General features: G+C 44.7%; 1 protein-coding gene across 1 annotated transcript in view; it reads left to right on the top strand.

Moving 5' to 3' along the window:
* Nucleotides 1-22,339, top strand: part of LOC139580661 (cdc42 effector protein 4-like) — a 28,748-nt gene extending 6,409 nt beyond the window's left edge. Inside the window, exon 2 of the mRNA XM_071409546.1 lies at nucleotides 18,380-22,339. Within this exon, the coding sequence (XP_071265647.1) occupies nucleotides 18,610-19,632 (1,023 nt within the window). The 5' untranslated portion in view covers nucleotides 18,380-18,609 and the 3' untranslated portion in view covers nucleotides 19,633-22,339. The remainder of the gene's footprint in view (nucleotides 1-18,379) is intronic.
* Nucleotides 22,340-26,099: the final 3,760 nt, after the last annotated feature.

Raw genomic sequence — 26,099 nt, 5'->3', positions numbered from 1 at the left:
TCAATATTTTAAGCTAAACATTTTGATCTGTTGCATCAGCCTCATTGCTTGAAAAAAAAAATTTGATGCAAAAGGTTGTATTTAATTTGGGATCTATCGCATCTCACAACTGTCCCAGACTTTGCTTGGAATATTTATTTCTCGCATAGAATAGTTCAACTTTTGTACTATGGGGGATAGTAGAATGACCTAGGTTTGTTAGGCCTATTCATCTTGTCTGACAAAGTAAATGTGGACTTTTTTTCTTCTTTCTTTTTTACCCCCCCCCAACATCTTCAATATTCAGGTGCGTCCCCGACGTGCCTGTCTACACTTGTAGCCTGTGAGAACGACCCGAGCACATGATGGGCATTAGCTCAATTCTTATTAGCTATCTAAGAGAGCCATGTGAGGGAGAGGTACTTTGGAGCACGCAGCCAGAAGATGGAAATTATCATTGTTATTTTCAGCCCAAGGGCACAATGGACACTGGCTGCAAAAGGCATGGACATTTTTTTTAGGCCGCACAAAGGGGATGCCACCGGGAAATTTGAGGCATGATCAAGTACTTGTCAAATTGTAAATGAGAGACTGATGAAGTGCGTGCAGCCTGCTCAAAAAAAACAAAGCAGAGCTCATGTCTTTCATGCAACTTTTTTCAAATCATTAATCATATTATGCAGCCTTAGAATGTATTCAAAATCAGAACTAAAGTGTCATAACTCTAAATGAAGCATAATAGGAGGACCTTTTTCTTTTGGTAACCGCTCGACACACTCCCTCAAATTGACTGGAGAAAATATCCTTTCTATTTTATTCAGCCATCTTCTGTTGTATTCTTCGTACTATAAAATAATGACACATAATTCTAAGCAAATCTTGTCTGCTAAATAAACTAGTGTAGCCCACAGCTGTATGGCATTCTGTTTTTCTGAAATAAAACATTTCTTTATATCATGCTTCTATAGACCTGTCCTTAAACAAATCATGGATTTATTGTGATGGTGTAGCCTATATTAAACTAATTGATTTTTGTAGATTTATGTAGATGTTCCAAAGGTCTGCATCAGCGGCTTGTAGGCTGTGTGGAAGCCAGGAGATGCAAAATGTGTTTATTAATTAACGGTCAATTACCGTGAGACCAGCAGTTATTTGCTTGACAATCACCGACTGACAATTTTTATGGCTGCCACAGCCCTACTATGACTAAACAAAATGAACACTGGTTACAACCCCACCAAATGCCTTGGGCCATGCCGTAAAGGACAGAGTTTAGCCAGGGATAGGTAGGATGATACTCAGAAGCTAGCTGGCTCTTAGCGCTGTGGTGAGATGCACCTGATTCTATACGGGGAATTCCAAAAACCTACCTGCGTTGGTTACGGTCAATGTAATTTGACAAGCATTTAGATACATTTCCAGCCAAACCGGCTGTGTATGAATCTGTGGTTCAACACTACTCCGGGCTGTTGTATTCAGTTTCTGCTTGACAAGATTGATTGTGATCTAATGGTTGTAGGACTACTGGTTCTACTGTAGCACTTGACCATCAGCTATTTTACACAGCTTCTACAGTACAGTTTTTAGCCTGAAGTCTAGGTTTGAATGACTCATTATTATGACAAGTGTTTAGAGAATGGATGTGGAGAAGCTGTGAAATTTCAGATAATACTACCTTATTAGCATGTCCTGAGCTAGCTCAAAAGTAAAGACAAAAAATCATGTAATTTTCTCAGGGTTAGTCACGTTCTGAGGTTTCATCAGTAGTTTGTGGGACTGACACTTGTCACAGTACAATACATTCCTTGCTTCACCATGAAATGACACAACTCGACACACCTGTCCTACTCTGCTCTACCCATTCACTGGAATCTGTCACTGAACACCTGAACCTCCCAACATGTTTTGAAACATTTGTCACAGCCACCCAGTGATTTGAGCATTCCAGTGAGGACTCCACCTGAAAGGAGATGCATACCTACAGCTGGAGTCATGAAACCCAACCTCGACCCAACCTCACCAACACTCTCTTGAGAAAGAGAACCCTGAGTCTTTATGTGATCTCATTTTTGTCTCCATAAATTGGGTCTTTAGTCCAAAAATGGCTGACTTTTTGGTGGGGGGGACATCAGTGTCTCTTCAACCAAATTGAACAGTGTTTTAGGGGAGTGTTTGTGTTCTCATGGTCATTACAATATGTAATTGATGCAGCAGTGTTTACACTTCTGTAGATTCCAAGTTGAATTGTCCCTCCTTATGGTGGGACTCGGTTGTCTGTGTCCTGATTTGATAAAAGGTCTCTATGGAGACAAGGTTAACCATTAACCCTGATCGGGTTAACTCCCTTCAACTCTGACACACCGCCACTGCTGTGACTGGCCTAGTAGTCGGGCAGTTGAGCAATATGTGTAGGCTAGAGGAGTCTTATGTATTCAAAACACACATTGTGCGGAGTAGTGTGCATCTGGTCTGTCCATCAGAGTGAAATGCTATGGTCTGTTCACAGTTCAGTGGTTCTCCATTGTTCCCTCTCATCGTTCTCTCCCTCCGTATGGGCTTAGAAACCGGTGGTATCTCTCAAGCGTAGGCTTCAGCTGCTGAAAAGACAAAGGAATGCCGTCATCTCTCCCCAGTGGTCTCCTCTGTGCTAGCCTTGGACACTCCAATAGAGGGCTTATCCATCCCGTGACTCCTAGACCACTGTGCCCCTAGGCCTGTCTATATAGGCAGAAGTAACACTACCCTGATGACTTAATATCTCTAATATTCCTTTGTCTGTCAGCAGTATCCTTGTCATGCATTTCCTTTTACTCTGGGTGAATATGAATAGAGGGTGTTCTGTGGCTGGACTGGCCGGATATGTGCACTGGGTTGGTTCTCAGGAGATGGCTGTGTGTGTGTCCTGTATGTGGAACCCCGTTAAGGTTTGGCTCCTGTCTCCCTTTTACACTGGAAGCACTGCTTTGTTTCTTTTTGATCTGGGTCCATTGTGATCTCAGTGACTTTGTCGGTTCGTCAGTTCCACTGGCTTTGTGGTAGCCTATAGGGACAGACTGGGGCAGTGTTTGTGTGTGCTTGTTAGCCGTGAGAGAACGTGTGTTTACATCTCTGTAGAGACGCCTCAAGCACTGAATTAGACCGCTGCACCACTCGGGAGGCCCAACTAGCTACTCATTATGTGATCAAGATTAGCGATTCTACCTCTCGCTTTGCTCAAACACACTAACACTCAGTGCTGTGTGTGTATGCGTGCGCACTGTGCAAAGCCTTTATGACCCTTGACCTCCATATGGGGCTGTGTGAGTAAGGAGCTGTTGATGGACTGAGTTTATTGCGCCCACACACACACACTCTTATAGCCTGTGTACTAGTAAACATACATGAAGACATTCTCCCAGAGCTCTACTGCATGTTGTCTCACTGTCGTCAAACATAAATCGTTTATTGTTTCCAGGAAATCAGACCTGCTTGTTAGTTGAATGCCAAATCCACACAGAGAAAGATGGTGAGGATAGTTACAGTACAAGGAAACAGAATGAGACTGGGTGATAAGAGTGGTATGTGGGTAGAAGAGGGACTCGTCTGGCTGATCATGTGCTGCCCACTGATTTTGTGATTAAGTGCCACAGTGTCTCAAAGTATGTGTCTCTATCCATTAGATGTGACACTCTTGGTGCATTTCCAATGAGGATTTACCCCAGTGTTTTATCCATGTCTCACTGGGCCATGGCTCCGGTGGACCTGCTCTAACTTGGGGCGGAAGCAAGGCCACTGGTACTTTTCAGCTCTCAGCCATTGTTAAGTAATTAACTGTCAACTTAAAGGAAAAATGCTCACACACTGAAATATTATTTAAGTTTTAATGTATTTTTTAGTGTCGCACTCCTGATGGAAACACAATAACACTAGAGCATACATTAACGTAAAACACTGTTGTAAGTCTTAATGGAAAACACCATCTGTCTGAGTATCTGTTCAGCAGGATCTGGCTGGACCAATGCCACTGGTTTGCATCACATTGATCATATTCCTCCATCCTCCCCTGGCAAATGTGTCCTATTACCCAGTCCTCCCCTGGCAAATGTGTCCTATTACCCAGTCCTCCCCTGGCAAATGTGTCCTATTACCCAGTCCTCCCCTGGCAAATGTGTCCTATTACCCAGTCCTCCCCTGGCAAATATCACATCCCTATCATCCAGCTGTCTCCCGGGGAGAAGGCTGTTTGGCGTGTGTGTTTGTGAGTGTGGGTGAGCTGAGGCCTGTAACCCATCCCCATCTGCTGGGCCTGAACTGGGCATTCCTGCAAAGTTGCATGGAATAAAACATGTGTGTGCGCACAGTATGCTGGTCAATTTAGTCAGGTTCAATTAAATCAACCCAACGATGGACTGATTTTTCAGCTTGTCAAACTGCTGTGAATCTGTATTATGGCTGTAGTAAAGAGATGTTTGTGAGGCTGTCTGTGTTGTCTTTGGGGCCAGGTTTTGTTGACATCTGCTGGTGTTTTTGAAAGAGCGCACCTTGCTGTTTTTATTATCTCATTCTTGTCAGTGAGAGAGCGAGCTGCTCAGTTAGAACTCCATGAGTTTCACTGTAACTGTGTGCTAATCAGCAGTAGCTGCTGCGTTGGCTGAATGGATTATGCACTGTACAACGCTGGTATCTGCTTATCTTTCTGGTGATTTGGCAACAACAAAATCAGCTGCTGCTCCGCTCATTCTGGGGCACAGGCAGAGCAATCGAGCTGTCATGGGGGAGCACTCTGCTTGTGCGTGCCAATCAATGTTCCAATGTCCAGTAACATCGTAGTGATAACGTCACCTGAGTTTTGATGAAATGGCACATTGTCATGATGGTCTTTTTCCTACTACAAGGGAAACGGTAGCCTAATTCTGTCAGTAGTATGGGCATCTTTTCCAATCTAATAAAGTTTTGGTTCCAGCTTCTCCTTTTATGCAAAAAGGTTCTATTGAAGACCAATGTCCATCCATAGTGAAGCAGCTGTTAGCCTGTTGAGTGAGTCCATCCCCCTGGCCTGTATCCTCTTAGCTGCTGCTTAGGCCTCTCTGATAGAGGGAGGGGTTCAGATCAAACCTACATTTTATGTCACATGCTTCGTAAACAACAGGTGTGGACTAATGCAGAGAGAAAGAAAATGGAGAAATAATAGAAAAGTAAAACGTGTACTAATAGATACACTTATTAATCTCTCACACACTCGATCCCCTTCTGTGCCTCTCTATGGGGATAATGACAGCAAGTGCTGCATGCAAGACTTGGAGGACAGTGTAAAAGCATGTGTTCATTAACTGTTGGCATGCGTTCCTCCTGGGCAGGGAGTGAGGGAGGGTAAAATGGTAATATGCCACTCTCCCTCAATCTCCACCCCTACCCTATTATGTTTCTCTTTGGTGCCCCCGTCTGTCTTTCCTTTAGAAAGTCCCTGTTACTCCACAAGGGCAGGGTGGTACGCCTCCTATCCTTGGCTGGCCTCCGGCCCTCTGTTGGCTTGGCCCTTAACCTCTCTGGGGTAGGTGGGACGCAATCGTCCCACCTGGCCAATAGCCAGGGAAAATACAGAGCGCCATATTCAAATAAAATGATATAAAAATCAAACTTTCATTAAACCAAATTAAAGCTACACTCGTTGTGAATCCAGCCAACATGTCAGATTTCAAAAAGGCTTTTCGACGAAAGCATAAGATGCTATTATCTGATGATAGCACAACAGTAAACAAAGAGAGAAGCATATTTCAACACTGCAGGCACGACACAAAACGCAGAAATAAAAAATATAATTCATGCCTTACCTTTGACGAAATTCTTTTTTTGGCACTCCAATATGTCACAAACATCACAAATGGTCCTTTTGTTCGATTAATTCCGTCTATATATATATCCAAAATGTCAATTTATTTGGCGCGTTTCATCCAGAAAAACACAGCTTCCAACTTGCGCAACGTCACTACAAAATATATCAAAAGTTGCATGTAAACTTTACCAAAACATTTCAAACTACTTTTGTAATACAACGTTAGGTATTTTTAAACGTTAATAATCGATCAATTTGAAGACGGGATGATCTGTGTTCAATACAAAAAGAAAACAAACTGACGCAACTTTTTTGATAATGTGCCTCTCTCAAACAATTTACTTCAAGTGACCCTCCTTTACGATGGCCGTACTTCTTCATTACACAAAGGAATAACCTCATCCAATTTCCGAAGACTGGTGACATCCAGTGGAAGCGGTAGGAACTGCAAACAAGTCCCTTAGAAATCTGGTGTCCCAATAAACTCATTGAAAAGACAGTGACCTCAAAAAAAAAAAAAAAAATCTGAATGGTTTGTCCTCTGGGTTTTGCCTGCTACATAAGTTCTGTTATGCTCACAGACATGATTCAAACAGTTTTAGAAACTTCAGAGTGTTTTCTATCCAAATCTACTAATAATATGCATATCTTATATTCTGGGGATGAGTAGAAGGGAGTTGAAATTGGGCACGCTATTTATCCAAAAGTGAAAATGCTGCCCCCTAACCCGAATAAGTTAAGGCTTCCGCATGCTTTGGTTCGGCTGACACCTAGCCGCGAATGAGTGTGACTTGGAAAAAGTGTTGAATGACAAACACTTCATTGAAGAATGAATTTGGCCAATGAATGGACGTCGACTTCGAGTCCGAAGTCTTCGACTTGCCTTGAGAAATAATTTGTGCACGAACAGCCAACAAAACCGTTGTCCAAGACCAAAATGTACAAAAATGTCGTCATAATATATGTTCTGGATGGGAAGCATGCGACTCCTTTAGGAGGGAATGAGCGGTGTCGACGTTTGTCACACAGGATGTTATTCATAGAGGTACAACGGAGGGGAATCCAGAGGGAACGCCAGGAGATCATCTTGTACAGAGGGAGATTTTGACAAGACTGAAACATCATGTTCATCATCCATTTGATTGCTGGTAGCAGGTTTCTAAAAGCAGTGAACTAGCACAGCGTGGGGAGGCAGGCAGACTAGTAGTGAGTCTGTTTGTTTTGGAAGCCCCTAGCTGCTGACTAATGGCAGGATATGGAAAGATTAAAAACATCTCTCTCCTGCAGTCCGCCACAGGACCACGTGGCTGAAATGTGTTACATGAGATCAACAGTTACCGGTTAGCTAGCAGTGCAGTGGTGAAGATATAACAAGGGATGAACAACAATAAGCTAACCGCAAGTTACATGAGATGGATTTGAACCATGACGCTGGGGGAAATGGGTAGTGGGGCGGGTGTGGAGGGTAGGGTGTGTGTGCTGGAGAGGGGGCCACACAGAGTAGAGTAACACACTGCTGGCTAGTTGCTGGTTGAGGCACGCTGACGTTATGTTCCCTTGTTGAACATGCTCCACTTAATGCTCCTGTGGGTTGTTTCTGTGTGCATGAGGCCCGTTAGGTGGGTTTAGACACACACTTCCTATAGTGTTCCTGCTGAGGTGGGTTTAGACACACACTTCCTATAGTGTTCCTGCTGAGGTGGGTTTAGACACACACTTCCTATAGTGTTCCTGCTGAGGTGGGTTTAGACACACACTTCCTATAGTGTTCCTGCTGAGGTGGGTTTAGACACACACTTCCTATAGTGTTCCTGCTGAGGTGGGTTTAGACACACACTTCCTATAGTGTTCCTGCTGAGGTGGGTTTAGACACACACTTCCTATAGTGTTCCTGCTGAGGTGGGTTTAGACACACACTTCCTATAGTGTTCCTGCTGAGGTGGGTTTAGACACACACTTCCTATAGTGTTCCTGCTGAGGTGGGTTTAGACACACACTTCCTATAGTGTTCCTGCTGAGGTGGGTTTAGACACACACTTCCTATAGTGTTCCTGCTGAGGTGGGTTTAGACACACACTTCCTATAGTGTTCCTGCTGAGGTGGGTTTAGACACACACTTCCTATAGTGTTCCTGCTGAGGTGGGTTTAGACACACACTTCCTATAGTGTTCCTGCTGAGGTGGGTTTAGACACACACTTCCTATAGTGTTCCTGCTGAGGTGGGTTTAGACACACACTTCCTATAGTGTTCCTGCTGAGGTGGGTCTATTTACCCAGTCAGCTGTCCAGGCTTGCCTTGCAGAACTATCTACATCACTTCACCATGCTGTCCACCAACCTCCTGTATTAATCAGGTAGCCCACACAGACAGGGATAATGATAATGTTACTATACCGCTCTCTTGCCCTCAGCCTGACCCCCATGCTATAGGCTAAAGTTGAGTGTTTCATATTTGCCACAGGCTATTGACCTTTTCGAGTGTTTTATTCTACAGGTCATCAGGGTCAGGATAGCCGTGTTCGTTTAAGTTGTCAATTCTGAGTTTTTTTTAAACTAGCGTAAACATTGCTCTAGTTCAAAGATTTTTCTCACTCACTTCGACTTTAAACGTATTGAGTGAGCGTTGTTGTAAACAAGCTTAGCTGTGGCTTAGCTGTGGACAAACCCTACAGGGATTGACCCTTGACCTCCATATGTTATGTAAAGTAATTATTTACACATTCTGTTTGCTGATAGTTAGTGATGCCTTAGTCAGTACGGACCAGGAGCTGACAACACCATTTCGCCATATAGGGAGGGGTATTTCTCTCGCTCTTTATTTCCATAGTTCTTTCTCTCTCATTAGTCATATGAAGGCTAGCCTCAGATAACATACCAACCCATTTGGTTGTGAAGATAAACTAGAACAGGTTATGGTGACAATGGCAAGTAACTACTCTGAGCACAATGGGACATTACGTAGACAAAATACTTTGTGTACATGTGACACTACCCAGAATAACGATTGTTTACATGGCCATTATCAGATTATACCTGATATGATATTGACATCATTCTACAACGCTGCCTACGTACATCGCCCTGAATTCACCATGTAAGAATACTGTTAGATATTTCCTGGAAACATATCCAGGTCGCAATATTGGTCAATAATTGTTTGGCTTAGATTCAATGGTTTGTATTTAAGTTACAGGAAGGTATATGTCTTTCCATCAAAACATGATAAACAAGCAATGTGCTAGTCAGGTCTACCTATTATTACCCATATAGGTTGGGTTACATGTCTGTTTCACCGCTGACCTACAGTAATGTCATTAATGATGCAGTTCCATATAGGAGTTACACCAGTATTTTATCCAAAAGGCCCAGAATCTAAGCGGGCCGACACCCAGTGTCTCACTGGGCCATGGCGGAACTGCTCTCACTTGGGCCAAAGCCAGGCCACGGGTACTTTTCAGCTTTCATTTACTTAACAATGGCTTACCAACTGAACACATTCTCACAAAACGGTTTGATTATTTACATTTTAGTCATTTAGCGGACACTCTTATCCAGAGCAACTTACAGTAAGTAGCGAGTGGATACTTTTAAAATGTGTTTATTTTCCAGTACTGGACCCCCGTGGTAATCGAACTCACAACCCTGAAGTTGCAAGTGCCATGCTCTACCAACTGAGCCACACGAGACTGATTTTAAGGGGAAAGGGGGGTACAGGCAGTTAACCCACTGTTCCTAGGGCGTCATTGAAAATAAGAATTTGTTCTTAACTGACTTGCCTAGTTAAATAAAGGTAAAATAAAAAAAAAATGTATTCAACTGAAATGTGTTTTCCGCATTTAACCCAATTATGCAGAGGTTGTTGATTCTGCTCTTCACAAGTTCTCACACTGTCAGCCCTAGCTATAGACACACAATTTCCTTAGTTTAACATAAGGGTGTACAGAGCAGCATGTTGCGATATGTTTGGACCTGCAGGGCCCATTAAGGTCCCTGATGGCACCGGAGTTCTTTGACACTAAATTGTGAACTTGTTGCCTTTGTTGAATTAATTTGTAATTGTATTGATGGGCCGTAACAGCTTGCAGCAGCCCCATCCTCCTAATGACATTAGCACCTCAATATGGGTTGTTTGTCAAGGCGGGTGAGTGATGGGGAGGGATGGGGGTAGGGGAGATGAGGGATTTACCAGTTCATGGTAAACAAAACAGGAATACTCTCATTGGTTAAATGGATTAGGCTAGTTATAGCTTTTCACTACACCCTAGTAGTAAGCATGTGGCCTCAGTTTTCCAAAATATGTTTTGCCAAATCGAAACGTAATGATCTCATGTGCTTGCGTGTACAAGGCATCGTCCAGATGTGATATTAACTAAACATGGGTAATGTAATATACCATGTCTAACATAATTACTGTGTTAGGCCATGAAATAGTTTACCCGAACATGGCTGACACATGTTGGTAGTATGAGCAATGGTTGTGGAACCATAAAAGGAAACTACATTTTTTGTTGTTGATTTGAGCTACTTATGGAGCAAGAATGTCAACTTTTTTTAAATGTGTTTCTTATTAACAATTGCCAGCCTATAACATTGTTAATGTAAACTAAAATGTGACTATGCCCAGTCAGAATTCAATATTTAACAGGGCATAAAGTATGTTAGTGACTCTGCAGTTGTGTAAGATCCACTACTGTTCACAATACACCACCAGCACCTTCCCCTCCGCCTAGTGAAAAAGTCATGTTCTCTCTCACTCTCTCTCTCTTTCCTTTGAAAAATGTAAAGGGCCCAAAAATACAACTAGCATAGTTGTGGACTGCGACGTGTGCTTGTTTCTCTTCAAGGTGGTCCAGCTGTGAAAGGAGAGACGGAAGATTGACTTGACAACAAGGATGACATTTCCAAAGAGGGATAGTAATCGGTGCGGAACATGATTGGAACATGGTTGTAGGATTGTGGCCTAGCTGGTAAACCAGGAGGACTATCAGAGTAAGAGGTTGATTGTGTGTGATATAAAAGTTAATGGGGACGTTCCTGGTTAACAGTACAAGCTAAGCTGTACTGGGCTGGCCGCTTTACGCATCCACCATAGTTCTAGGAACCATGCTAGAAAGGAAAATGTGTAGAGAAAAATATCCAAGTTAGCACAGTATGGGTCAGGTTAGCCTTATAGTATGAATCTGGCATTTTATGATGTCATCCTCTATGTTGGTGCCCTGGCGCTGAGGGCAAGCATAAGAATCTGTTAATCATTCATAGACCTTTCTGCCAGTTGGATCTGCTATCATGTGATGCTTTGAGTGCTTAAAGTTGCACTATGCAGAAATCACTCCGCCATTTCCTGGTTGCTAAAACTCGAATAGTTAGCATAATTTCAGTTTGTGACAAAATCAGATAGCATAGTGTAGAGAATCATTGTACCATCTAAACCGCAGTGAAATATTTTCCATAGCCAAAAATGTTGTTTCAGCTGTTTGAAGCTGGTATTCAAAACTGAAACTAAAAGACGGAAAAATGAAACTTAAGAACGGGAAGCATAGAAATGTCATACACAGAACAGATGTACTGCTTCTGCTTTTTAGACTTGCTTTCAAGTAGAATGATCGATCTATAACTCACATTTCTATATGAATTTGGTCGGGTGGGTCCAAAAGCTACGTATTTCAACTTTAAAGTGTGTTACATAAAGTCACCATCGCTGGCTAATGCTTTGGCATGATGCTCAGTTTCAAAACACAGATTGAAATAGAACACTCATTCTCATCTCCACCCATTTTAACTAGTTACTGAAATGAATCTGGACACCATATTTGAAGTTGAAACAAAGATTTGAGATGTCATGTGTGTGTTTATAAGTCTGGAGTGTAGCTAGCAAGGCCTGCTCAACTAGTCCAGCTCTGAGCAGCATTTGAAAGATTACTGAGATGGAATCCAGACCCCGGCTGTGTTTTTAGACCGTGTGGGGAGCAGCATATTTTGGGACATACAGCTTGGTTGTCGATTCCCAAGTGACTACTCTTACCCATCAATGCATGACGTACTAGGCAAAGAATAAAATGGCCTGGCTTTTGTTTTTAGTAGTATTTTTATAGTTGTCTAGACTTTTCACTGAGGTGAAATGGTGCTCAAAGTTAACTGCCCAGCTTTGTCGCTCCTGGCCTGCAACGAAGGGGCTACAAATAGGCAATCGGTTTGGAATGTTTTGAGCTTGATGTGGAATGTCTGTGGCTTCGTATAGCTTGCATGATTTATGTAAACTCATATTGAAAGGATGTAATTGAAGATGACAGTGCTGCCTGGAGTCTTCTCCTCTCCTTTTGTCATGCATGTGATAATGGGACCAAGTGGTAATACTGTTGCGATAAGACACTGCCCCCGAACACACACGGGGGCCCTTATGGGCCATTTCTTATAAGGACCCAAGGTGTGAGGTTTGGCCCTTTTGATATTTGAAGAGAACCGACTGATCTTTTATCCAGAGTATGAATATCTTCTAATGATGAATCACATCAAACGCATTCCATTGCCTCTAGTTTAGCAGTCCTATTGTGGTCATTCTATTCTACCTCTTTTCCACTCTGAGCTCAACAGGTAGGGACTGAGACATGGGATGTATCCCATATGACACCCTATTCCCTTTATAGTACTCTGCTTTTGACCAGAACCCATAAGGGATAGGATTCCATTTGGGACTGAGATGGTTCTATGGCAGGCCACCCTGGAGGGGATAAGGGCCACTATTTCAGGCTTACGGGCAGGGAGTTAGCTAGCTGGGCAGCCAAGCAGTACTTGGCCTAAGGTCGTCATAGAGACATGGGCAGAGAACTAGTTAAGGGCAGGGAGAGACACATGGAGTCTTGACTGAAGTCCAGGACAGGGCCCTCTCTGTTGTCAATCCATGTTGCCAAGTCCCCCTAGTTGGCTGCTTCCTCCTGGCCTGGCAAACATGGGCATGGGCACTCTGTGTAGGCTATTACCAGGTAGTAAACTTAACTGCTGTTGTTGACAGTGACATATTATCCATTGGGAGTAATTTCTTGCTTTTTCAGCCTTATTGAAAATGTCAACCTATTAAACCTTACACTACGATTGGCAAGCAACGTGTTGTTGTATTAAAGTGTTATGATTATATAAGTGGGTTGTCCTTTGCCTGGAGTGGTACACTACACAGCCACGGTCATATGCCTGCACATTAAATGAGACCGAGACGCTGACAGGCTGGCACGTAGAGGAGAAGCAGACCGGCTGGAGGATTGCGTTCTCATGCATAGTGAGTTGTGTAGTAATGTGTCCGGCTAATAATAATAATGGGTAATGATGGATCACCCTGCAGTAATGTAAGCTAGGCCTACTTAAGAGACTCTTAGCCACAATAGCACAATGTGAGGTTTCACAATTGTGTCCCTTGAAAGCTGTGATGACCAAGCTAATTCGTTTGGTTGTTTTGAAACAGTTTGCGCTTTCATAATGGCTAAAGTGTTTCAGTTGTTGGCGAAGACTTAATAGTTTGTATTAAGTTTCTACTTTTGCAAACCTCTTGTGCAGTCATTCATGCTCAGTTTTTGTCTCCTTGCTCATATAGTTTTCATTGTGTTTGTCTAAATAGGAATTCTTTCTTGAGGGGACAAAACCTCTACACACTGAGTCCTAATGACTGAGGAACGATTATTGAATAAAAAGGTTAATCCACAGTAGGCAGACAAGAAGATAATTGAATTGTCCTTAGGGATGTTCTGTCCTTTTTGAAAGGCGAAGAACTGGGTTAACACAGCTATCAAACACCTCTGTTCTCTCTGCTGCTACATTTTTACATTTACATTTAAGTCATTTAGCAGACGCTCTTATCCAGAGCGACTTACAAATTGGTGCATTCACCTTATGACATCCAGTGGAACAGCCACTTTACAATAGTGCATCTAAATCTTTTAAGGGGGGGGGGGGGGGGTGAGAAGGATTACTTTATCCTATCCTAGGTATTCCTTAAAGAGGTGGGGTTTCAGGTGTCTCCGGAAGGTGGTGATTGACTCCGCTGTCCTGGCGTCGTGAGGGAGTTTGTTCCACCATTGGGGGGCCAGAGCAGCGAACAGTTTTGACTGGGCTGAGCGGGAACTGTACTTCCTCAGTGGTAGGGAGGCGAGCAGGCCAGAGGTGGATGAACGCAGTGCCCTTGTTTGGGTGTAGGGCCTGATCAGAGCCTGGAGGTACTGAGGTGCCGTTCCCCTCACAGCTCCGTAGGCAAGCACCATGGTCTTGTAGCGGATGCGAGCTTCAACTGGAAGCCAGTGGAGAGAGCGGAGGAGCGGGGTGACGTGAGAGAACTTGGGAAGGTTGAACACCAGACGGGCTGCGGCGTTCTGGATGAGTTGTAGGGGTTTAATGGCACAGGCAGGGAGCCCAGCCAACAGCGAGTTGCAGTAATCCAGACGGGAGATGACAAGTGCCTGGATTAGGACCTGCGCCGCTTCCTGTGTGAGGCAGGGTCGTACTCTGCGGATGTTGTAGAGCATGAACCTACAGGAACGGGCCACCGCCTTGATGTTAGTTGAGAACGACAGGGTGTTGTCCAGGATCACGCCAAGGTTCTTAGCGCTCTGGGAGGAGGACACAATGGAGTTGTCAACCGTGATGGCGAGATCATGGAACGGGCAGTCCTTCCCCGGGAGGAAGAGCAGCTCCGTCTTGCCGAGGTTCAGCTTGAGGTGGTGATCCGTCATCCACACTGATACGTCTGCCAGACATGCAGAGATGCGATTCGCCACCTGGTCATCAGAAGGGGGAAAGGAGAAGATTAGTTGTGTGTCGTCTGCATAGCAATGATAGGAGAGACCATGTGAGGTTATGACAGAGCCAAGTGACTTGGTGTATAGCGAGAATAGGAGGGGGCCTAGAACAGAGCCCTGGGGGACACCAGTGGTGAGAGCACGTGGTGAGGAGACAGATTCTCGCCACGCCACCTGGTAGGAGCGACCTGTCAGGTAGGACGCAATCCAAGCGTGGGCCGCGCCGGAGATGCCCAACTCGGAGAGGGTGGAGAGGAGGATCTGATGGTTCACAGTATCGAAGGCAGCCGATAGGTCTAGAAGGATGAGAGCAGAGGAGAGAGAGTTAGCTTTAGCAGTGCGGAGCGCCTCCGTGATACAGAGAAGAGCAGTCTCAGTTGAATGACTAGTCTTGAAACCTGACTGATTTGGATCAAGAAGGTCATTCTGAGAGAGATAGCGGGAGAGCTGGCCAAGGACGGCACGTTCAAGAGTTTTGGAGAGAAAAGAAAGAAGGGATACTGGTCTGTAGTTGTTGACATCGGAGGGATCGAGTGTAGGTTTTTTCAGAAGGGGTGCAACTCTCGCTCTCTTGAAGACGGAAGGGACGTAGCCAGCGGTCAGGGATGAGTTGATGAGCGAGGTGAGGTAAGGGAGAAGGTCTCCGGAAATGGTCTGGAGAAGAGAGGAGGGGATAGGGTCAAGCGGGCAGGTTGTTGGGCGGCCGGCCGTCACAAGACGCGAGATTTCATCTGGAGAGAGAGGGGAGAAAGAGGTCAGAGCACAGGGTAGGGCAGTGTGAGCAGAACCAGCGGTGTCGTTTGACTTAGCAAACGAGGATCGGATGTCGTCGACCTTCTTTTCAAAATGGTTGACGAAGTCATCTGCAGAGAGGGAGGAGGGGGGGGGGGAGGGGGAGGAGGATTCAGGAGGGAGGAGAAGGTGGCAAAGAGCTTCCTAGGGTTAGAGGCAGATGCTTGGAATTTAGAGTGGTAGAAAGTGGCTTTAGCAGCAGAGACAGAAGAGGAAAATGTAGAGAGGAGGGAGTGAAAGGATGCCAGGTCCGCAGGGAGGCGAGTTTTCCTCCATTTCCGCTCGGCTGCCCGGAGCCCTGTTCTGTGAGCTCGCAATGAGTCGTCGAGCCACGGAGCGGGAGGGGAGGACCGAGCCGGCCTGGAGGATAGGGGACAGAGAGAGTCAAAGGATGCAGAAAGGGAGGAGAGGAGGGTTGAGGAGGCAGAATCAGATAGGTTGGAGAAGGTTTGAGCAGAGGGAAGAGATGATAGGATGGAAGAGGAGAGAGTAGCGGGGGAGAGAGAGCGAAGGTTGGGACGGCGCGATACCATCCGAGTAGGGGCAGTGTGGGAAGTGTTGGATGAGAGCGAGAGGGAAAAGGATACAAGGTAGTGGTCGGAGACTTGGAGGGGAGTTGCAATGAGGTTAGTGGAAGAACAGCATCTAGTAAAGATGAGGTCGAGCGTATTGCCTGCCTTGTGAGTAGGGGGGGAAGGTGAGAGGGTGAGGTCAAAAGAGGAGAGGAGTGGAAAGAAGGAGGCAGAGAGGAATGAGTCAAAGGTAGACGTGGGGAGGTTAAAGTCGCCCAGAACTGTGAGAGGTGAGCCGTCCTCAGGAAAGGAGCTTATCAAGGCATCAAGCTCATTGATGAACTCTCCGAGGGAACCTGGAGGGCGATAAATGATAAGGATGTTAAGCTTGAAAGGGCTGGTAACTGTGACAGCATGGAATTCAAAGGAGGCGATAGACAGATGGGTAAGGGGAGAAAGAGAGAATGACCACTTGGGAGAGATGAGGATCCCGGTGCCACCACCCCGCTGACCAGAAGCTCTCGGGGTGTGCGAGAACACGTGGGCGGACGAAGAGAGAGCAGTAGGAGTAGCAGTGTTATCTGTGGTGATCCATGTTTCCGTCAGTGCCAAGAAGTCGAGGGACTGGAGGGAGGCATAGGCTGAGATGAACTCTGCCTTGTTGGCCGCAGATCGGCAGTTCCAGAGGCTACCGGAGACCTGGAACTCCACGTGGGTCGTGCGCGCTGGGACCACCAGATTAGGGTGGCCGCGGCCACGCGGTGTGGAGCGTTTGTATGGTCTGTGCAGAGAGGAGAGAACAGGGATAGACAGACACATAGTTGACAGGCTACAGAAGAGGCTACGCTAATGCAAAGGAGATTGGAATGACAAGTGGACTACACGTCTCGAATGTTCAGAAAGTTAAGCTTACGTAGCAAGAATCTTATTGACTAAAATGATTAAAATGATACAGTACTGCTGAAGTAGGCTAGCTGGCAGTGGCTGCGTTGTTGACTTTGTAGGCTAGCTACAGTTGCCTTTTCAGTTGAATCGGCCCTTGTTGTCTTAGATGTAAAAGTTTGACGGAGACATTGTTTTGGAATATTGTACCAGAGACCCCATTCATCCAGAGGTATGAACACACGAGACCAGAGAGTAGGCCTGTGAAGTGTGTGTGCATGCATGCGCTCTGGTTTGAAAACACAAGAGAATGCTTGGATGGCGCCTAGCAGCCACAATTTGAAACTGTTGACGTCACCTAGGCCTACTCATTTGCCTACTAGGCCCTATTGCAGGCTGCTGCCCTACTTGAGGGAAAAGACGAAAAGCCACCAACTTTGCTGATCTGTCCACTCACACCATTATATTTTGAGATCGTGTCACCATTGACCCAGCAATGAAACACTAATACAGATTGGCCTGGGTAAGCAGATACTCCTCACCGGGTTCTGAAACGGCCCATATTGTCTGGCTTATTGAGTAATAGATCATAGTGCTGCCAGGTTGCAGATCAAAGTATCTGCTGTGAAATCCAGAGCACTTAAGCAGTACATCATCTCCCAATGGCAGTGCTGTAGGCTTATCAGGGTCCCTGACTCTAATCACAAGTTCTGAACACAGTGATCAGTCACACCATGCTTTCAGTAAAGCAAGTCACTGGTGACCATATGGACGATGTGGCGGTGGGAGTAAGCTTTAAACAACCTCTTAAAGGTGTCTGAACTGAGAGAGCCACACACAGAGGGAGAGAAAAAGCCAAGACCGAGTTGATCTGCCAGTGACAGAAGGGTGCGTGCAGAACAACAGTCAGTCAGTGACCGTCTGATCTGTTGCTCTAAATTAATCCAAGCTGCTGAAGAAATTATGTTCCTCTCCATTCCTTTTTCCATCCTGTCTTTATCCCTGGCAGCTGGAGCTACTGGGCTCTCAGTATCCTGTGATCGTAGGGTTATGTAACAGAAAGGGAGGCATGCAGGGGCACAAATGGGAACTGCAGCAGTGGAGCAGAGTACTGTTTTGGCAGCGCGGACTTCAGACGACAGACAGCCGCCTCCTAAAAATTGAAACGCCAAATTGAAAGTGCCATTTTAAGAAATAAAGCATTGGCATGAATACCAATGTATTACAATCAATGACTTGTGTGTTTCCCCCTTCTTTTTTTTTTACTTGGAAGGTTAACGAGTTTCAGTTAAGTGCGAAAGAAATGAACCACTCAACTGGAGGTTTTATTTCAAAGCCCCAGCCTGTCAACAAAAGTTTCCACATTTGAGGCACAGCAGCATAGATTAAGAAAGTTGTCTTGATTCTGTGCCTCAGATGCAATCAGCAGCTATTGGAAATAGTTGCTGTTTACTGTAATTTCCAGTTGTTTGCTTCCAGTCCAAAGGAATAAAATGACAAAGCCACTCTGTGTTAAGTTGTAGTTAGTTTCCATGTTCCCTGCCAACTTTGAGGATCTGAGTTGGTTTGCATAGGTCTTGCAATGTGGTTTTAATGTGTCCTCTCTTCTGTTATTCCCTTAGGTTGATTTGTGGATTATCTGCACCAGACCTCAACATAGCTGTTTGACGGACCACAATGGCTGTGTACTCCAGACACCTGGATCTCTGCTTGCCTTGACAATACAGTTTACAATTAAACGTGAGAAAGACAAACATCTCATAATACTTAGCACCAACCAGGAGTTTCTTTGTTGAACTGTTTCTGTTCCTGTTGAGTATTATATCACTGAGCGACTTCATCAGACATCACCATGCCTATCCTCAAGCAGCTAACCTCGAACCAGTCCAAGCGTCGCTCCCGAGCCGACCTGACTGCAGAGATGATCAGTGCCCCTCTCGGGGACTTCAGACACACCATGCATGTAGGTCGTGGCGGCGATGCCTTTGGGGACACCTCATTCCTCAGTACCCGGTCTGGGGAGCCCCCTAAAGAACCAGCTCCAGAGGTGCAGCAGAGCTCCCCTGGACCTGTCCCCAAACCAGGCCTGCTGTCCCGAACCTTCAGGAGCAGTAAGCGCTCCCAGTCGGTGAACCGTGGCGAGAATGCGTTGGAACCCCCTGGTGGCTCGCCAAACTTTGTGAAAAACGCCATCTCACTGCCCTACCTCAACGACGATGATGCGGGCAGGATGGGCGGTGGTCCCCGGATGCCCAAGAGCGTCTCCTCCAGCCCTCTGAAGAAGCTGCCCGAGGTCGAAGGAATCAGAAAACCGGTCAACGGTGCCGCGGCTATGGACCTGGAGTTCGATGAGCAGAACTTTGGAGAACTGACTGACCTGCCACCGTCCCATCTTCGAGGTGGTGGGATGAAGCATGCGGAGTCCATCATGTCATTCCACATCGACCTGGGTCCCTCTATGCTGGGAGACATCCTCAGCGTCATGGAGAAGAAGGGCTGGGAGGAGGACGACCTGGGATACGAGGAGGGGAAGGGCAGCGAGGGCCGTGGGTCACCCCCCCTCAGTCCTCCCACCACGGAGGACAATGTTGAGGACCAGGTGGATCTACAGCCGCCAGTCAGGCCCCCACGCAGCACCTATCCCCAGCAGAAAATTATGGCAGACCCCCCCAACACCCCTCCCAGGAACTACCACAGCCACCTGGACAGCTGCTCTTTTTCCTCTTCCGGCTCCGCTGCTCTTGAGGAGAAGCCACTCCACCACCTGCAGGAGGGGGACACGGACAGCGCCAAGTACAGCTCTCCGGGGGTTGGGGGGGAGGATGACAAAGACTTCTCCTTCATGGACGAGGACGAAGATGAAATCAGGGTGTGAAACAAAACAGGGCTGTAACACCACCGACACAGAACGTGATTTATAAAGACACCATAACATGGTTTGCGAGGACACGGCTGGAGATGCGTATTCTTCATGAGTTTTGAAGCTAGTACAAGCCTGGGAGGGAAGGGTTGGTGCACCTACATTTTTACATATGGATCTATCCAGAGAATCTCTATGTGCACACCTTATTCTGCTATACTTCCTGTATTAGGATTCAATCACTCACCATCTGTTACTGAGCCTTATTCACTCCAGTGTGTGTCCTATGAGTCCTTTTACTCTAGCCATTACAGAATTCCACACACACACACACACACACACACACACACACACACACACACACACACATACACACTAGTTATTGGTTTGAGGGTTTCCTTTTGTAGAAATACGATCTGTCATGATGATCTAATCCCACAGTTCCAATATGTCATCAGTGTGTTTATGCTTTAAGGGGGCACATCTCAAGGATCTCAACCCTCATATCCACTTATATCCAACATGAACATATCCCACCCACGCCCCCATTGTCTTTTCATCCAGAGGATTTCCCTTCCCTAACATTCCTTATAGCGCATTAATAAGGAAGGGAAAGCCAACCACCAACCAGCGGTCTTCACACTGTCACATTTTTTAAAAGTGGAAGTATGGAGGTTGACCGAGGTCACTTTTGATCAAACGGCAGTCCTCCTCGAGGGAGGTGTGATGCGTTAGGTGGAGGCCGGGTCATATGATGTAATGGGATGAACGGTATGTTTCTCACACAGCTTTGGAGGAAGGAAGAGGGGAAAAAGAAATGAAGAAGAGAAAAGTATCCCAGGGTTTAGCTAGCGTAGCCGCATAGCCTTGGGGCCTTGAATTAATTGTGTGTGTTGAGAATCGTGAGATACAGTTAAAATATTGGTTTGTTAATGTTCAGAAGTTTAAGTTTTTTTGTTTTTTTTCTACGTTTATACATTGTATGCACATACATAATTGGTTTGTCTTCTAGCAGGTTCTAAATCAATGTCACAACTTGGTGGTTCATTATTCTAACCATTAGTCAGCTTTAGTGTCAACTGTTCACTTACAATGGACCAGTTTTCTAAACATGCTCTATACAGTCTGATGTCATAAATGAGCCAACAGTTTCATTTGTTAGTAACTACTTATTGGATTAAGTCACCATTTTGATTAAAGGGAGCTTTGTTAAAGTTAGGGTGGATTCTGGAGATCTTTAGTTCATCCAAGCCTAAGGTACTATCCAACCCAGTGAGCCAATTTAGGCCTTAGCTTTGGAGTTGTTTGTTAGGCCATGAGTCCATGACACTTTGTTAGCTCAGATCAATGGACTCAGTAGAAACATAGAAACACACACAACAACACTGATCTCAGTCATATTTCCCTTGCTAGCACTGCCAAGGTATAGCAAGATGGCTCACACTCTAAAACACTACTGTACATAAAGAATCACTTTTTTTTTAGTTTTCATGTACATTTTTCTCTTTTTTTTGGCTTTACTTATTATTAAGGACAAATGTCAATTTTGCTAAGAAAATTTGCCCTTTTTGTTTGCCGCTTTCGTGTCCAGTAGCACTTTTATTGTACATATGTTTTAGAAACCGATTTTAAAATACAATTTACAGTAGCAGAGAAAGTGGTTGTGAACAAGTGGTGACTGTACAATAGTAGACTGTCATGTCTACAGATGTAGAATCTTAATTTGAGCCAGTTTGCTACAAATAATCCTGCAGCAACAGGAAATGTGGATTATAATTCATCTACATTTTTGTAGGGGTTGATACATTTTTCATAAGGGGAAATCAGGTCTGAAACTTCAGACGCCTTTAAACCTTGAATACACTACACGTTTTACATTTCTTGCATTGCAGGAAAGTTCTGCAACAGGGTGATCTAATTAAGATACTATATCTGTATGTGGTCATCTCTTGCCCCACACACACCACAGGCTTGTAGGATCAGCAGGTTAGGAGCAAGAGGAGAGATGTCTGAAGGGAGGAGGATATAAGTAATAAGAGAACACTAGTGATAAGTGACTGTTACCCGCCTTTCTCCATTGCGCCATGCAGGCCTGGGCTACCGTAGGAGAAGATTGAATCAACACCATCTGGCTTCCCTCCACCCTCTCATTCATAAACATATTTGGCTTATTGGTCGGTAACTGACCCAACGACTCATCCATTCATGAGTCACATGTCTGGGAAAGGAAAGGACAGGTGCACCTGTTTAGTTTCTCCTACAGTTGTGTGCCAAATGGCACCCTATTCCCTATATAGAGCACTACTTTTGACCAAGGCCCATATAGCAAATAGGGTGTCTTTTGAGATGCATGCAGTGTGACTAGGTTCCCCCCTCACTCACATTCATTAATTTGGTCAGATTATGATCTCATCTGTTATGGTAAAGCAGGAAGTACCTGCTCAATCCTTCCTGGATCCCTGAGTAATCTATTGCCTTTATGCCTGTGAAAGGAAATTATATTTGTGACACTGGGGGAGCACTGTTTTTGTTTCCTGTTATGGTGTTGGTTGGGCGAGTGAGGGGTGGGGCACATTATCCTATGGTGTTGAAGTGAGGGGAGGGACAATTCCAGGATGTGACATCACTCAGCCATGCGTTCATGCTATGTATGTCATGTGGACATGTATGTATTAAAGAGATCAGTCGAGTACATTGATTAAAATGACCAGGTGTAAATGTGCCAAGTATGTAATAGTCATCCTTTTTACATTTTTGATGTTTCTTGATTTTTGAATGACACATTTACAGGCTACAGCAGTATAGGCTACTTACAATAAGTCTCAGGCCTCTCGCACTGTTCAATTGTAAATGGGTCAAATTTGGGATTGCTTTGTTATTTGAAACTCCGTTGCTTGTTCCATTTGTTGTAGAATTTGTCCATGGAAAGTGGGTTGAGCTGCTGTAATCCCTTACCTGTTCTTACCCAATATGGGGATATTTTCATCTATCAAAACACTCCTTCCTATTCACCACCATTTTATTTGCTGCTGAAGAGAAGTAGATAAATACTAATTGTATCGTCTATGAAAAATGGTAACTATTGCTATGTTTCGTTATAGGCATTATGGCATAGTGACGCTAATGTAAGAGCCATCAGAAGGTAAAGTGGCTTTCAACTGCAAGCGGATTTCAGTGCCCTGGCCTGATGCCTGTGGTAAAAAGGGGAAATGATTGTTCTTTTTCCAGTCTCAGCTGTAGAATGTTACATAGTTTTTATGCCAAGTATGTGCTATTTTTCTTCTACTTTCTCTCGTTCTACTGTATATTAATATATTTACCTCCCTCACTCTTCCTCTTCTGAAATAACAGCTATATTTTTAAATAAAAAGGGAAAGCTGGTCATCTTTACCAGGAGCAGTGTTGTGGCTTATTTCACATTCTATGTTGTCTGTCACTATAGGAGCTTTTTCAGTGGGAAAATACTTATGAGTAAGTTCACGTTTTATTTACCAAATTTAAGACGATTTACACGCATAAGGAGCCTGAGGCGACTTGTTAGACACTGGTATTCACACAAAGCAGTGTTAGAGATGCTCCTCTCCAAAAATTACACACAGTTAAGCATAGAGAGACAGCCAATCAGTTTTTTTTCCCCCAAGTTAATGTCACGTGTACATGTACAATGAAATTTCTTGCAAGCTCTAAAACCCAACAATGCAGTAATCAATAACCTAATACTAAAAATAACAGTGCATTTGGAAAATATTCAGTATCCTTGACTTTTTCCACATTTTGTTACGTTATAGCCTTATTTTAAAATGGATTAAATAGCTTTTTCCCCCCTCAATCTATATACAATACCCTATATACAATACCCCATAATGACCAAGCAAAAACAGGTTTTTAGATTTTTTTTGCCAGCTACAAACTTGGCACACCTGTATTTCGGGAGTTTCTCCCATTCTTCTCTGAAGATCCTCTCAAGCTCTCAGATTGGATGGGGAGCGTCGCTGCACAGCTATTTTCAGGTCTCCAAAGGTTTTCGATCGCGTTCAAGTACAGGCTCTTGCTGGGTCACTCAAGGACATTGAGACTTGTCACAAAACCACTCCACCACTGTCTTGGCTGTGTGCTTAGGGTTGTTGTCCTGTTGGAAGGTGAACCTTCACCTGTGCTCTGGAGCAGGTTTTCTTCAAGGATCTCTCTGTACTTTGCGCCGTTCATCTTTCCCTCGATCCTGACTAGTCTCCCAGTCCTTGCCGCTGAAAAATAACCCCACAGCAGGATGCTGCCACCACCATGCTTCACCGTAGGGATGGTGCTCGATTTCCTCCAGATGTGACGTTTGGCATTCAGACCAAAGAGTTCAATCTTGGTTTCCCATCGTCAGAGTCCTTAATATTATTTTTGGCAAACTCCAAGGGCTGTCATGCCTTTTACTGAGGAGTGGCATCCATCTGGCCACTCTACCATAAAGGTCTGATTGGTGGAGTGCTGCAGAGATGGTTGTCCTTCTGGAAGGTTCTCCCATCTCCACAGAGGAACTCTGGAGCTCTGTCAGAGTGACCATCGGCTTCTTGGTCACATCCCTGACCAAGGCCCTTCTTCCCCGATTGCTCAGTTTGGCCGGGCGGCCAGCTCTAGGAAGAGTTGGTGGTTCAAAACTTGTTAACATTTAAGAATGATTGAGGCCAGTGTGTTCTTGAGGACCTTCAATGCTGCAGAAATGTTTTGGTACCTCTCTCCAGATCTGTGCCTCGACACAGTCCTGTCTCGGAGCGCTATGGACAATTCCTTCGACTTCATGGCTTGGTTTTTGTTCTGACATGCACTGTCAACTGTGGGACCTTATATAGACAGACATGTGTGTGCCTTTCCAAATCATTTCCAATCAATTGCATTTACCACTGGTGGACTCCAATCAAGTTGTAGAAACATCTCAAGGATGATCAATAGAAACAGGATGCACCTGAGCTCAATTTCGAGTCTCATCGCAAAGGGTCTTTCTAAAAACCTGTTTTTACTTTGTCATTATGGGGTATTGTGTGTAGATTGCTTAGATTTTTTAAAAATCCTTTCAGAATAAGGCTGTAATGTAACAAAATGTGGAAAAAGAGAAGGGGCCTGAATACTTTCCAAATGCACTGTAAGGTAGAAAAAGAACATAAGAAAAAAGAACAAGAGAAAGTAAGCATACTATATACAGGGTCAGTCAGTTCCAGTACCATATTTACAATGTGCAGGAATACTGGAGTGATAGAGGTAGATACAGTATGTATAGGTGTAAGGTGACTAGGCATCGGAATATATGATAAATAGAGTAGCAGTGGCGTGTATGTGAGTGCGTTTGTGTAGAGTCCGTATAAATGTGCAGTTGAAGTTGGAAGTTTACATACACCTTAGCCAAATACATTTAAACTCAGTTTTTCACAATTCCTGACATTTAATCAGAGTAAAAATTCCCAGTCTTTGTTCAGATAGGATCACCAATTTATTTTAACAATGTGAAATGTCAGAATAAAAGTAGAGAGAATTATTTATTTCAGCTTTTATTTCTTTCATCACATTCCCAGTGGGTCAGAAGTTTACATACACTCTTAGTATTTGGTAGCATTGCCTTTAATTGTTTAACTTGGGTCAAACGTTTCAGGTATCCTTCCACAATAAGTTGGGTGGAATTTGGCCCGTTCCTCCTGACAGAGCTGGTGTAACTGAGTCAGGTTTGTAGGCCTCCTTGCTCACACACGTATTTTCAGTTCTGCCCACAAGTTTTCTATAGGGTTGAGGTCAGGGCTTTGTGATGGCCACTCCAATACCTTGACTTTGTTGTCCTTAAGCCATTTTGCCACAACTTTGGAAGTATGCTTGAGGTCATTGTCCATTTGGAAGACCCATTTGCGATCAAGCTTTAACTTCCTGACTGATGTCTTGAGATGTTGCTTCAATATATCCACATAATTTTCCTCCCTCACGATGCCATCTATTTTGTGAAGTGCACCAGTCCCTCCTGCAGCAAAGCACCCCCACAACATGATGCTGCCACCCCCGTGCTTCACGGTTGGGATGGTGTTCTTCGGCTTGCAAGCCTCACCCTTTTTTCTCCTAACATAATGATGGTCATTATGGCTAAACAGTTATTTTTTTGTTGCATCAGATCAGAGGACATTTCTCCAAAATGTACAATCTTTGTCCCCATGTGCAGTTGCAAACCGTAGTCTTGCTTTTTTTATGGCGGTTTTGGAGCAGTGGCTTCTTCCTTGTTGACCGGCCTTTCAGGTTATGACGATATAGGATTCATTTTACTGTGGATATAGTTACTTTTGTACCTGTTTCCTCCAGCATCTTCACAAGGTCCTTTGCTGTTGTTCTGGGATTGATTTGCACCTTTCGCACCAGAGTATGTTCATCTCTAGGAGACAGAACGCGTCTCCTTCCTGAGCGGTATGACGGCTGCGTGGTACCATGGTATTTATACCTGCCACATTGTTTTGTATTGTTTG

The sequence above is a fragment of the Salvelinus alpinus genome, chromosome 7 (genome assembly GCF_045679555.1).
Source record: "Salvelinus alpinus chromosome 7, SLU_Salpinus.1, whole genome shotgun sequence".
NCBI lineage: Eukaryota > Metazoa > Chordata > Actinopteri > Salmoniformes > Salmonidae > Salvelinus > Salvelinus alpinus.
Note: the sequence above shows the minus strand (reverse complement) of the source record. Positions and strands in the feature narration are given on the sequence as shown.